Source organism: Fistularia commersonii, chromosome 34 (genome assembly GCF_037954325.1).
Source record: "Fistularia commersonii isolate RoL2024-O1a breed Wild chromosome 34, RoL_Fcom_v1.0, whole genome shotgun sequence".
Taxonomy (NCBI): Eukaryota; Metazoa; Chordata; class Actinopteri; order Syngnathiformes; family Fistulariidae; genus Fistularia; species Fistularia commersonii.
In genome coordinates, this window is record NC_141317.1 from 9476720 (window position 1) to 9491557 (window position 14838).

The following is a 14838-nucleotide window of genomic DNA, read 5'->3' on the forward strand; positions in this document are numbered from 1 at the left end:
GTCGGGATGTTCACCCGAGGTCCTTCACGTCAAGGGCGCCCTTTTGGTTTCACGGCGACCAGATCGCGGCGGATCCCGAGGATCATCTGCGAGGAGACGATCGGAGGCGTCTTCAAAACTAGCCAAAATACCCTCATCTGAAAGCAATAAGATCTCCGCGGCGCTGGAATGCGGAGCAGGGGTCGGTCCGCACCTACTGGGAGCTCGCTTGTCCTTTGGCTGGGATCACCATGAATTAACGTCACGCTCAGACGCTTCAGAAGAAGAGGCCCGAGATTTTTCCTTTGTCTTTATTTTAGCAATTTTTTTTTTTTTCTTCCATTTTTACCTCATCGGGTCGTGAGAGTCGGTTCTTCACAGGAAATCCAGTCCTTTAGATGTTTGGATAGATGGAGGTTTTTTACACCATTTCTTTTGTTCCTCCTGTTTAATCGGGACGGGATGATTCGATGATCTAATGATGAAGATGCGGCAGGGATGGACGGAGGCGGGTGAAGGAGAAGAACGTCCAAAAATGACTCGGCGTGAGGGAATCATCTCATCAGGTTGACGCTGGGAAATAAACTCCGCGTTAACCTTCCAGATAATCTTCGGACGTCATCTGATGTTCCTAATCCGCCTCTTCCGTTCCTCCCTGGTGGTCTTCGGCCCATATTCCTGGTTTCACGGAGGCCGAGGAGGCCGCCGTGTGATGTTTGGATTCCCGACACATCCTGGTCTCGCTTCATCTCGTGTCACATTTGTCAAGTTTCATTTCACCCTTAGGTTTTTTTTTTTTTTTTTTTAATTTCCTTCCTCCCTAAATGGGAACACGTGAAATGATGCAGCAAGTGGCGCTCCTGCGGCACGTGACTGACAAAAGGGTAATTTGGGTTTAATGACGTGCTTAACCTGATGCGGCTGTAATTAATGAGGAGAAATTCAGGCGGCGGCGGCGAATAGCTGCCGCTGCAGGTTGTTTTGGAGCAGCCTGCATGTTGTGATTGAGCCTCTTAAACGCCGCGCCGTTGCGGGTCGGGGTGGATTTAAAACACGGGTTTTGTGTCGGATAAAACCTCACGCTTAAAAATACTCTCCGATTTTTTTTTTTTTTTTTTTCGCTTCGCTCCCTCCCTCATCGCCCGCGACGACAGCTTGACCCGAGCCGAGCCCAAATCCGCGCTCGCCGGCCTCAGAATTCATTACTAACCGCCGTTGCGGCTAAATAAACCGACGCGGAAAGCGCGCCGGCGCAGAGGGGGGGGGGGGGATCCTGGGAAGCGATAAAGGTCGCATCTCCCCTCCAGAACATCCAACCCGAGGAGAAGAAGCGGCGTCGTGTCATTAAAAGCGAATCGGAGAGCTTAATCACGGCCAGGAGGCAGGAGGACCGGCTTAATCTCAGACACATCTGGCGCGAGGAGCTTTGAACTTTACACCCCCTAATATTTGATATCTGGGGGCTTATTGGATTCCCCGTGCAAATACAATATGTTTGATGAATTAGCTAATAAACCTCCGTTCGCCGGAATTAATCACGTGTCTTTGTTTGCCGATCATCCGCCCGGGCCGCGCTTTGATTTCCGTTAAAACTTGTTTGCTTTTAATCAATGTTTTTTTTTTTTCCTCCGCGCACGGCAGGTTGGTGTGCGTCACCGGGACGTCTTCGCGCGAAAGGACGGACCTGGTCCGAGTGGACGTGGACCACAGCGGGACGGGGCTGTCCAAAGAAAGCTTCTCATACTTGGTGAGTATTCTCCAGACGCGCTCTCCCTTCCTTCTGCCCCTCCCTCCGAATTCTTCTTCTTCTTCTTCTTCTTCTACTCTCTCGTTCCCCGCTGGGAGAGCCTTCCCGAGTGTGTCGGCTGAGTGTTAGCAGATGTGTTTTATGGCTCCGAAGAATGCTGGTGTGTGGGAATCTTCAAACGTGCATCTGAGCTTGCAGCTAAGCGCCATTGTCATCCCGCGCTCCGCCGCCAGCAAAAACAAATATGGCGATTGCTGGAATGTCCCTTTTTTTTTTTTTTTTTTTTTCTCCTTAATTCACCGCCGGTGGAAGCGAGGGAGTCGGCGTTGTGTTAATTGACTTCCGACCCCCGCGGGTTCGGAGTATTCGGCCTGTGGAAACAACCATGTAAGCCCTTTGTTTCTTTTTGTTTACGGGCAAAGGGTTTTTCATTATTCATCGCCGGCGCGGCGAATCGTCTAAGACGGGCTCTGCCTCCGTCCGGTCCCGTAGAGAAATCACCCCCCCTCCCCCCCCTCGCCCTTCCAGATCTCGAAGTTCGACTCGATACGTGAGGATGAAAGAAATCCGCGGCGGCAGACGCAACGCCGCTGCGATGGGAACCCCTCTCGGGCTTCCTCGTCAAACTCCGGGATGCGCGGCGCGAGGGGTTTAAGCCGCAGGGCGTCGGAGGGAGGGAAGGGAAGGGGGGTTGAGGTGTGGGAGAAAGGGAAAACTGTTTTGGAGACAGGATATGTGTGTCTTCTCCATCTCCTTCCTCGAGCCTCGTGACGGAAACATCTGCCTCCTCACATCCACCCAGACACACAATAGGTCTCGCCACACTGCGGAAGTGGATTCTATCAGCGAGGATTCCCCCCCCCCCCCTCCCCCCGAAACCCCCTCGCCGGGGCGAGGTTCACGCGGGGGGTAGCGGGTTTGAAAAATGCCTGAATGCTAATAGCGGTAGCCGCCGAGCTGGAGATCTTCGGTGAAGAGCGTGTGTGTTTATACACTGTACGGCCAAAAGTAGACGCTCACCTGCCGAGTGACATCCCATTCCTAATGCATAGGGTTCACTAGGACGTGGCAGCTTCACCTCTTCTGGGAAGGCCGTCCACAAGGTTCAGGAGTGTGTTTACGGAAATGTTACCGTTCTTCAGAAGCGCATCGGTGATGTCGCTCGAGAGGCCCGGCTCTCGGTCTCCGCTCTGATTCACCCCAAAGGTGTTGCGTGGGTTTGAGGTCAGGACTCTGTGCAGGTCAGTCAGGTTCATCCGGGTCTTTATGGACTTTGCTTTGCGCACGGGTGCACATTCGTGCCGGAAAAGGAACGGCTCCAAAATGTTCCCGCAAAGTCGGGAGCAGGGATTGTCCAAAATGTCTCCTAGTTCCTCTCACTGGAACTAAGGGGCCGAAAACAAGCCCACGCCATGATCCCCCTCCACCGAACTTCACCCTCGGCACAACGCCGTCAGACAAGTCGCCTTCTCCTGGCGACCGCCGAACCCAGACTCGTCCATCGGATCTCCAGATGGAGAAACGCGATTGGTCACTCCAGAGAACTCGTATCCACTGGCGTCCAGTGTCAGCATGCTTTCCACCGCTACGTCCGACGCTTTGCTTTGCACTTTAGCTGCAGCTGCTCATCCATGGAAACCCATTCTACAATTCTTCTGCTCATCTGAAGGCCACGTGAAGTTGGGAGGTCTGTAGCCATTGACTCTGCAGAGCATCGGCGACCTCTTGGCACGATGCGCCTCGAGTTTACGTGTCCTACCACTTGGTGGCTGAGTCGCTGTGGTTCTCGAACGCTTCCATGTTCGGCTGACGGTTGACTGGAATATTTAGGAGCGAGGAAATTTCCCGACAGGTGGCATCTCATCACAGTTCCACGCTGGAATCCATGAGCTCCAGAGAGCGACCCCTTCTTTCACAAATCTTTGTAAAACCAGTCTGCATGCCGAGGTGCTTGGTTTTATACACCTATAGTGGTTGGAACACCTGATTCCCATTATTTGGATGGTTGAGCCAATACTTCTGGACAGATAGTGTATATTTCCGATCCCCCAAAAGGCCCGTTGGTCTCGGCGGCGCTGATTTACCGCTCGCAGTCAGCAGATATTTTTCAGCTTTGAAAAAAAAAAAAAAAAACAGGATGGGTTTTAAGATTGAGATAAACTTTATTGATCCCCATAGGGGGAAATTCTTTTGTCACAGCAGCGTAACAGTTATAAATGTCACTGAATACGAATATAAATAGAGAGACAATAAGAAGACAATGGGAAAATAGCAGAAGACATCAACAACATCAAGGGTACTAAAGGACAAAAAAATAGACAAACAAAAGTAAACAACAGCATAAACAGAGATGATAGCAATGACGAGGATAAAATGTTCTACTGCTTTTGGGCTTCTTCCCCTCAGGGTCGCCACGGCCAATCCACCTTCCCCATCTAAGCCCGATCTCCAAAATCGACCCTTCCGTTTCCGATGACTGGAAGATGTCGGGACGTGAGATGGATCTTCTGTGATTTTTACTTTTTCTGCTCCCGCCCCCTCCAGGTCCCAAAGCTGCAGTCCCTGGTCCCGGGCAAGGGCCCCCGCGCCGGAGGAACCAGGGTGACGCTCAGCGGGGAGAACCTGAACATCGGCTCCGCGGTCAGCGTGAAGGTCAACAACTCGCTGGAGTGCATCATCTCAGAGTGGGTACCTCCTCCGAAGCCTCCGTGCGAAGGGTTAAACTCGGAGTCTGACGCGAGCTCAACTCCGGCCGGAGGATTATTGTCGTTTCCCTATTACGTCATCTTCGGTGTCAACAACTCCGTTTGTAATATCTGTGAAGAATATTTCACGCCGCATTCAGACAAACAGTAGGCTATTATGAAACCGATGCCAGTTTCCCGTCTTTTTCTTTTTTAGGAAAAGTGATGAAACCATCGAGTGCACCATGCCCGCCGCTCTGCAGGCGAGCGGCGAGGCGGTGGCGGTGTGCGTGGCGTACGAGGACGCTCCCTGTCAGAGCGCCGCGCTGAGCGCCACGTACACCTACGAGAAGAATCCCACCATCGGCCTCATCCATCCCAAAAAGAGCTACCTCAGGTACGTCCGGCGGCGCCTGGATGCAAGGCGATGGGAGTCTCATGACACGTGAAATGCAAGTGCAAAAAAGCAGATGAAATAAATAAGTCGATGACTAAAATAAAGTAAAATTAAATTAAAATAAAATAAAAATAATAAATACAGGACACGTGAAATGCAAGTGCAAAGAAGCAGATAAAATAAATAAGTCGATGACTAAAATAAAGTAAAATTAAATTGAAATAAATAAAATAAATAAATTATAAAACGTGACACGTGAAATGCAAGTGCAAAAAAGCAGATAAAATAAATAAGTTGATGACTAAAATAAAGTAATATTAAATTAAAATAAAATAAAAATAATAAATACAGGACACGTGAAATGCAAGTGCAAAAAGGCAGATAAGATAAATAAGTCGATGACTAAAATAAAGTAAAATTAAATTGAAATAAATAAATTATAAAACATGACACGTGAAATGCAAGTGCAAAAAAGCAGATAAAATAAATAAATCGATGACTAAAATAAAGTAAAATTAAATTAAAATAAGTAAACTATAAAAATAATAAATACATGACACGTGAAATGCAAGTGCAAAAAAGCAGATAAAATAAATAAGTCGATGACTAAAATAAAGTAAAATTAAATTAAAATGAATAAAATAAATAAATTATAAAAATAATAAATACATGACTCGTGAAATGCAAGTGCAAAAAAGCAGACAGAATAAATAAGTCAATGAATAAAATAAAGTCAAATTAAATTAAAATAAATATAATAAATAGATTATAAAAATAATAAATACAATTAAATTAAAATAAAATAATAAATAAAATAGATAAATGCGTGTATTTCTGCGTGATTCCTGCACGGCTGATTAAAGCGTTATTACTGAATTTATCGAGTCCATAATGGCACGTCTTTATGCTGATAGATTCCCTGCTGATAGATTCCGTCACGGGTTTTTCAGCCCGACAGCGTTTAATGTCGTGCCAGTCTGAGAAGAATCCAAGGCCTGGATGTGACTCACCGTCCCGGCGTCTGCGGGAGGTGTCGCTGACTCACGCGGGACGTCTGCACCTTAATGGCGTCGTCTTTTTTTTCCAGAAAGGAAACGGAGCTGACGGATGAGCGTTAGCCGGCTCGCGGCTCCGGGGATTAGCTTTAGCGGCACTCCGTCTGTCATCGTGGAAAAAAAAAACACGAGATACGAGGGCCAGAAGGGAACGTGACCCGCGGACGGGCCGCCGTTCCGTCCGAGATCTCGCAGACTGACAATCTTTTTAAAGTGCGAACGTCTGGGTTGCGAAAAAACGCCCGTTTTGTTTTTTTTCCTCCCCCAAAACCAAGCGTGACGCTCTCCTCTTTCCAGCTCCCGGCTCAGTCGAGTGGCTGCAATCCCGGCGGCTTCGAGGACCCGAGTCCTTGGGTTTCTCGGGCTTTTCTCGAAACCCTTCCGTCCGTCACAAAGTCGCCGTTTCATTTCACGGACTCGTGGCTCGGCGTGTATCGATAGTCCTCGAATTGCAGACGCCGCAGCTCCGTCGCCGACCCTTTCTCCAGGCCGTACGCCGGCCATCTGGGATGGGGATTTTGAAAAATGTCACCGTTTTTAAACCTCCTCCAGCGGCGGCAGGACCATCTCTGTGGAGGGCCGCGGTTTCGATCTGGTCCAGACCGTCAGCATGCAGGTGCTCGGGATCGGAAGCGCGGTAAGTTCTCGGAAATTCCAGTTCCGGCGGCGCCGCTCGGAGAGGGGAGAACCTTCGTACCATCTTGTCGTCTCTGGTTTTCCTCCAGCCCTGCGGCGTCCTCTCCCCGTCCCTGATCACCTGTCCCTCGCCGCCGTCCGGCCAGTCCCAGCGGACCGCCGTGCAGTTCCTCCTGAACGGCGTCCTCTACGCCGAAGACGCCCCGTCCGCCTCGGACGAGGACGCGGAGGGAGACGAGGAGGAGCCGGAGGAGGGTCGCTTCTTCTTGGAGTACATGGAGGACCCTCAGTTCTTCACGCCCAACAAGGAGAAGCTGATCAAGCACCATCCAGGGGAGCAGCTGACGCTCATCATCAACGTGAGTGAAGCGGCCGAACAGGAAGTGTGAAACGATGCACCTTTCAAACCCCCGTTTTCCGGCCCGCGAGCGCACTTCCTGTCAATTTAAATGTCAGACCGACACAGTGAAGAAGCTCTCTTATCATCAGGAAGCGTCTCAACCGCCAACGTTTCATTCAAATTACGAGATCTTTGTCACAAACCTCCAAGTCAGACGAGATCATTCGCTTTTGTCCAGGTCAAAGGTCGGCAGCCCGCGGCTCTTCCATCTTTACACTGCGGCTCCGAGCGACTTGAGAAAATAAATTGTAAATATTCAATTGAAGTGCATGTTAATTCCTTTTTTTAACTTTTAGTTCTAGGTTGGAAGATTATTGTGATCTTGAAATGTTAAATAGAATTATATTAATTATTTTGTTTATTTATTTTTTTTTATTGTTTTTTATTTATTACTTATTACATTTTTATTTTTATTTCTTAATTTTTTTTTTGCCGCTCAAAATAACGTCACACTGGCGGAAGCCGGTCTACCCGCCAGCCGGTAAAGTCCCGATTTGCAGATGCTGTGCGCAAAAGTTCAGGAGCAGAAGTCCCATAAACCTGGTAAAATAAATATTGATGAAGATATTTTGCAAATATTTATTTTTTTTCTTGTCTACTGACACAGTGATTTTTTTTCCCGATTTATTTTTAAAATTCAGGTCAAGGCTCCGCTACACGCTCTGAAAGCCCAAAGCTCGAAATGAGTTCATTACATAAATGAAATTTAATTTTCTCCGTAATACTTTGTGAATTTCAGAAGCAACACACTTGTTTATACAAAGTGTAAAGGTAATAAAAAGCAATATAAACAGTGGTACCTTTATTTTAGACGTCAAAAAGTAATCGCGGCTCCCAGTGTTTTCTTTTCCCAGGAAACCGGGTCCAGATGTCTCTTTGGGTGTTAAAGGTTGCCGACCCCTGGACTAGATAATAGTGAATAGTGCAGGTTTCTGTGTGGAGCCTCCGTGTTCTCCCTGAGTTGGGTTCCTCAGGGTTCCTCCAAAGTCCAAACCCATGCAGGAGGTTCAGCGAAGACCCTTAGCTGTCCAGATATATGAATGGTTTTACGTGGAGGGTCTAAATATGATGAAGAAATGGACGGTTGCAGGTCTCTATTTGAGGCCCTGCGACCCTCCGTGCAGGATTAGCGGTGCAGATGAATGAATGAATGAAAGGTCTGCAGCTACGGCGCGCAGAAACCTTCAAAAGTTGATGATGGTGAGCACGAGCAAAGGTTTACTTCCCCCAGAATCACGTTTGCGGAGGTTCTCCGTCATCCGGGTCGATATTTTTTTGACAAGGATTCACCGCGACCTCGGCTGAATTCTTGTCGAAATCATCTCGTCTTGGAAACTGGAAGAGGAAATTCAAGTCCAGTCGCCAAGACATTCATTCTTACAATTTTAGGCTCAGATCAAAAACACAGAAATAGAAAAAACGGGCCGCCGGATGGAATAAGATTGTAATATGTCTTCTTTTCTTCTTTAATATTATTCTTATCGTTGCAACTGGGCTTGAATTTCTGAAGTGCTCAGAGCTGAAGAAGCCCCTGGGATGAAGGGTGAAACATCTTCAAGTGAAGAAATTCAAGTCCGGTTGCCACGACAAGACGATTTCGACAATAATTCCCCCAGGAAACGTGACGCTGCCTTTTGGAAAGAAACAAATTCTCAGAAAGCTCTCGACGGGGCCTCGGAAACGTGTCGGAACCCACCGAGGGATCGCCGGACGATTCTCGCGTCTCGACCGATCAACTCGTCGGGCGATGTTTCCGGTGGATCCGGCCCTGCCAGTGTGTGTGTGTACGTGTGTGTGTGTGTGTTTAATAGAAGCCGTTAGTCAGCCGGGGCCTATATTAAGGAACCGGAGCTGGAATGTGGGCGGATTCTGTTTGGCTTTATCCTGTTTTGACCTTTAGATTTCATTGTTTTGGCACAAAAACAACCAGTGTAAAAGTCTCGTGTTGCACGTCGGGTTTCGAAGCATTTATATTAGCATATGCTTGAACATGCTGTGCACGAGTGCCATGTTCTCCGTGCCCATCTTGTTGTTATGGGTGTGTGTGTGTGTGTGTGTGTGTTAGGAAGCGGTTGTTGACAGAGACCTGGGAGGTGGCATCTTGCAGACGGGACGGGACGGGACCCTCTGGGTGTAATCAAAGCAAGGAAGCGCAGTGGGAATAAACACACGCTTCCTTGCCTTTCCGAAACACACGAAAGGGAAATTGCAATTCACCGGAGGCGGCCCTTCTTCTCGCCGTTTTTTAGGCCGCGTCCCCTCGCGGAGACGGCGGCGCTCCGTCGGCCGGGCCGGTCGGTACAAATCGAAATAAAACGTCCGGGCGATCAGACGCAGATACATCTTGAACTTGCAAATCTGTCATTTCCTCGCCGGCCCACGACTTCCCGGGTTAAGTGTTTTCTGCAAAATAGCCATTTTGCACATTCGTCGCGGTCGCCATGGTTATCACGTCCGCAATAACCCGACCGCTACTTAGATGGGTCGTCATAGGAGAATGCAAAAACCTCACCTGCTCGCTGTTTCACATCACTTTCATCACTCTGGCGTCCTCCAGGTGATGATGCTCAAACACGAGGGGGGGGGCGGATTTCACCCGGAACAACCAGACACGGTTAATAGCGTGAAGAAACAGAATGTAGCATTGTCACGCGAAACGGGGAAAAAAAACGTGTCGATCGACGCCGAGCCTGTCGCTAATGTCCCTTCGGTCATGCAGATGATAAACCCACAATTACGACTAATGTTCTTCCCAAATTAGCTGCGGCGCACAGGTTGATTACCCCCGATATCGACTGTCTGCTTGTTTATCTTCGCTTTAATTGTCATCAGCCTCGGCCTGGCAGATGCGGCGATGGTGACGACATGGAAGTGATCAGACGACGTCCAAACGTACAAATTCTGATTAAAATAAAGAGGTTTAATAAGGATTTGCGTGTTTTTTTTTAATGCTAACCCTCCTCCAAATAGCTATTTGTCGCTAGTTGCCCCTCCTCCCATCGGAGGGTTGGAAGCGCGTGAACACGGTGCATCCGTTGTCTCGTCACATTTCATCTCCTCGAATCTGAATGACCGCGCGTCCACGTCCGCCACGGCGTTAAAAAGCTAAAAGTCAACCTCATGAATGAAACGATGCTGTCTCTCGGCAGCGAAATGAAACGTCCTCTTCCCCCTTTCGGCTCCCACGAAGGCCGTGAGAAAGCTATTTGGCGCAGAGGCAGAGCTGTCACTGGATTTGTTTGGAGAAACCCTCCTTATCCGTGTGAGAAAAGGCTGCAGGACTATTTGCTGCTTTAAGCTGAACCCTCTCCTAAAGCCGGCCTCCGCTGCACGACTGTGACGGCTGCGTGACAAGTCTGCGGGGAAATATTCGCGCGCGACGACGTGCATGTAAAGCTGTTTTGGTCGACATGAAAAAAAAAATAAATAAAAAATAAAAAAAACGCCGCCGTTTCTAAATGCAGATCGACTGACACGCTTTTTTTTTTCCATTTTTTTCTCTGCAGAAAGGGCCGAGCGATCTGGAGCTGGTGCCGGAGGAGTACTCGGTGACGATCGGCTCGTACCCCTGCAACATCAGCTTCCACAACGAGCAGCTGTTCCACTGCACCATCAGCGGCCTCCTGAGCTCCAGCGAGAAGGAGATGCCGGTCGTAGTGAGTGAGCCGGCGAAGAAACGGCGGTTAAACATCGATTTAAAGATAATCCTCGCTCCTCGTTCCAGGGAGGGCGTCGTCATCGGTGATCTCACACCTCGCTCATGTTTTTGTTATGTCTCCGGGCCTCTGACTATTAGGGGGATCTCCGTCGAGATGCGGTCGAGCCCTTTGTAGTCCCGATAAAAACCAGACGCCCCCCTCCTCCGTCGCCACCCACCCCTTCCATCTGCTGTTCTCTTTGCGTCGATGGGGGTTTATTAAGCGGGGAAAAGCGTTCATCTATATTTAAATACCGTGAGTGGTTTGTCGAAATAGCTCGGAAACTTACGCCGTGACTTAAACGCGGCGCCGGAATCGACTTAAATGTCGTCGAAACGCCAGGATTCGCCGGTCGCGGATTTGACCGGAACGTAAATAAACGCACGCATTTTGATAAACGCATACCTTTTTTTTTGGCAGATGCTCAGCTCGGGGGGCCTTTTGAATTATTTTTTTTTTTCCCCCCTTCCTCTCACTTAGTTTTGGCGGAGGATCTATTTTTACACGCGTAGTGTTTTGCTTGGCTCAAAAGCGGCGCCGAGCTGCAGAAGTGGATGTGGGAAGCGCCCGTTTCTGCACCCTGAGCGAAACAGGAACATGGAACAATGGCATTTTCCCCTCCATTACACCCGGGCTGGTCGCGGCAGCCTGGGGAAGAAGGCGTCGCCTGGGTGAATGCCCGCTCCAGGAGGAGAAGATGGAGGAAACCCAGTGAGCGTCCTCTCCCCGCACCCGCCGACGGAAAGGGGATTCGGTTTGAAGATCGGAGCCTTTTTATTATCGTCTCTTTTCATGAAAATCAGTGTGGATTGGTGGAGGTGAGGGACGGATGTGAGGGGAGGAGGCGTCGCTGACTAACCAGAAAGCAGAAGTGAAAGTCCTTTTCTTGTCACATCTGGGTTAGTCTGAACCGGGTGACTCCTCCGAGCTCATCTGCGGCGGCAACAGACCTTTTTTTTTTCCCCCCACTCTGGTCATTGTTTCTGCACCCGTGTCATAGAAAGCGATTAGCGCTTGCAAATGCGCATCTGCTCGGGCGCCGCGCGTCCGCGTCCCCGCGAACGCAGGCGCAAACCCTGCATCTGCATCTCAATGACGCGTCGCCGTCTTCGTCCTGATCTAAATGCAAAAGTAACGCTCCCGTCCCCGTTCGAAAAGGACACGTGCGCTTCCATCCGGCTTTGCTTGTTTTTCAAGGTCACCTCCGGCACCGTTGTTCGCCCCGAGGGTGACTCGCTTTTAACCGAAAAGCTAATCCCGCGACACCGAAGGCGACGAACCGGTTAAAGAAAGGCGGAATGTACGAATCGGCATGGGCGGCTAAACGCAACACGGTGTGGGGGCGTTTCGGCAGCGGCCCCTCCAAACAAACAACCGGCTGAAACACAAATAGCTCGTTTTATTATTTGTTTTTTCTTGTTTTGAAGTATTTGCATGTTTAGTCTCGTCTGATTTCGGGATCGTTCCTCGCGCATTGTCGCCAAGGCCCCGGAAACGGCTTTTCGACGACTCATTTATCATATTTGTTTTTCATCGGGTGTCAACGAGAAGAAAAGAAAAGGAGAAAGTGAGGGAGGAAGGGAGAGGATCAGGAGCCGCACATGATGAATGTTCTAGAACAGGAACGTCCAAAGTCCGGCCCGCGGGCCAAATGCGGCCCGTGTTCGAGGTTACATCGGCCCGCGGCCATAAAATCAATGATCGATTAACAATCGAACCTGACAAATTAAATATTAGTCCGATACGAGTCTAAAATTGAAATAATGATAAATTTATTAAAATTTTCTTATCTTGACAACTTGAGTTTCTGCCTCCGGTCGCCGGGACAAGAAGATTTTTAACAGGAATTCCACAAAAATCCAGCAGAACCTGGATGACTGAGAACCTCCACAGACAAATCATGAAAAACTTTGCATTTTTGCTTTTTGATAGGGAAGATAAGACGAGGATTCATACGGGTTTCAATGTACCTCTTATTAATAACTCTGCTAGTGTTATTTTCCTGTTCACATGTTTTGGATTTAGTGAGCATTTAATAGTGAATAGCATGCAATGTTTCAAATGAACCTACATTTACATTTTTTTTTTTATGTGGTGTTCAAATATGAAAAAAAATTTGTGTTTTGCAAGTTTCATTTGCAAAAAAACAAATTCACGAAATATTTCACTCGCACTAAATATTAACGTCCGCTCGGTCGGCCCTCTTTGCAAAACGTCTGGACGCGCCGGTTCTAGAAGAAGTCAGACTGAGATGGTTTGGACGTGGACGGGACGAGGGACGGTGAAGATCCGGGTGGAAGGACGCTGAAGGTGGAGGTCTAGCCCGAGAGGAGATTTACGGTCGGAGGGAGGGAGAACAGGAAGTGGGTGTAACAGAAGAGGATGCGGAGGAGGTGTTAGACGGAGGCAGGTGATTGGCTGCTGGCTCCTGCTAACATCTGGATAATTACTTGTGAATACTTACACGTTCCTACCGACGCGCGGTGACATTTTCACGAACAGAAAAAGAGATTCTCAACATAATATTTTTACCCCGCGGCTTATCGGAGTCTCCGGTTCAATCGTCCGGGGTGGTTTTGTCACGATAATAAAGATATTAAAGGATGAAAAGCTAAACAAAGCAGCTAACCGGCGATCCTCTTCGCAGGTGAGAGTGGGGAACTTCCACCACACCATCGCCAAAGTGCAGCTGGGCGGCAGCGAGCTGGCCATCGTGGTGTCCATCGTGGTGTGCTGCGTCCTGCTGCTGCTCTGCACCGTGGGTGGGTCTTGTTTACGCGCTCGCCGCCGGATGACGGCCGCACCAATGGAGGCAGCAGATGTGGAGCAGATAAATGGAATTCGGGGGTCGGCGTGGAGCTGCACGCCGCCTCAGTGCCCAGATTACAAAGACCCCACTGTTTTCCCCCACTCTGTATACGTGTGTGTGTGTGTGTGTGTGTGTGTGTGTGTGTGTGCGCGGCAGGTGCAATTGGTGAAAAAGCTGTGGATAATCCATCACTTTCCCGCTTCGGATCTGATTTCAGACATTCAGACTTTGAAGCGAAGCGCAGGCACAGATGATTCCCATATTCCCGGGCAGTCATATTCATAGATTTTTACAAAGGCTCATAAACGAGATGAACTTTAACCCGCCGTTTCACACTCGTCGTGCGTCTCGCCGCTTCCCGACGCGCTCACGGATCCGCTTTCCCCCCTCCCTCCCTCCCAGCCCTGGTGGTGTACTGCACGAAGAGCCGAAGGGCGGAACGCTACTGGCAGAAAACACTCCTCCAAATGGAAGAGATGGAGTCACAGATCAGAGAGGAGATTCGTAAAGGTGTGTTTACATAAGGATGCACGCACACACACACACACACACACACACACACACATGCGCGCACTCACACAGCTGCTATCGAACGAGCCCCGCTGTCAAAGCCGCTCAGACCTCAAATGATGTTTTGTGTCGATTGACGTGAAAAAAGAGAGTGTGGAGAGACAGAAATATCGACCACATTTATTTGTGCGCACACATCTGTGTGTGTGTGTGTGTGTGTGTGTGTGGGAGATGGTTTTTCTAGTTTGAAATGTGAGGGTGATACATCTGTTGACAGATTTGTGCCTAGTAAGCGTGACTCATAAAATCCAATGTCTGACAAACGATCCGTCACATGCGGACACACCGGGTTTGCCGCGTCTGGTACGTGCGCGTCCGCACACGTGTGTGTTAGCCGTGTTGGGAGTAAAGCGGCGTGAAGGCCACTCGCCGTCTGAGTGCTCGGATTTATAGCGCCGGGCGGGGGAGGACGGGAGCGCGGAGGGTCGCGGGTTCGAGGAGAAGCGGGAGGGACGGATTCTGGGCCGAGGTTCACGGCCGGCGACGCCGACGCCGTGAAACGGCGGAAAATGAAGGCGTTACGGGACGTTTTCTGCTCGGAGGCGAAGGAGAAGAGATGCTTTGAGGGCTGAGCTTCCTGCTTCTAATCAGGAGGAGATGGTGCGAGCTGCCTGGAGGGTTTGCGGATATTAGTAGGCAGGAGAAGGGATAAAGCGAGGGAGGGAAAGCGGTGAAACGCGTGTTTGCGATCCCTAAGTCCTCGGCGAGCATCCCGTGACGCGAGGAGCTTTTCCGCGGGAAGGCCTCCTCGGCTCCGGTTCGCCCAGAACTCGATCGTCTCCTGTAAAGCGCTGCCCATTAGCGTCCGCGGATTCCAATTGGACGCGGCGTCTGGACGAGCTGATACCGCCTGTAAACTCCTG

General features: G+C 49.5%; 1 protein-coding gene across 1 annotated transcript in view; it reads left to right on the forward strand.

Annotated features, from left to right (window-relative positions):
* plxnd1 (plexin D1) overlaps positions 1-14838 on the forward strand; it is an 80088-nt gene that overhangs the window by 40957 nt on the left and 24293 nt on the right. The window contains exons 14-21 of the mRNA XM_086141324.1: positions 1621-1726; positions 4271-4410; positions 4628-4807; positions 6415-6499; positions 6588-6857; positions 10405-10554; positions 13244-13358; positions 13808-13915. Coding sequence (XP_085997450.1) covers positions 1621-1726; positions 4271-4410; positions 4628-4807; positions 6415-6499; positions 6588-6857; positions 10405-10554; positions 13244-13358; positions 13808-13915 — 1154 coding nt within the window. The remainder of the gene's footprint in view (positions 1-1620; positions 1727-4270; positions 4411-4627; positions 4808-6414; positions 6500-6587; positions 6858-10404; positions 10555-13243; positions 13359-13807; positions 13916-14838) is intronic.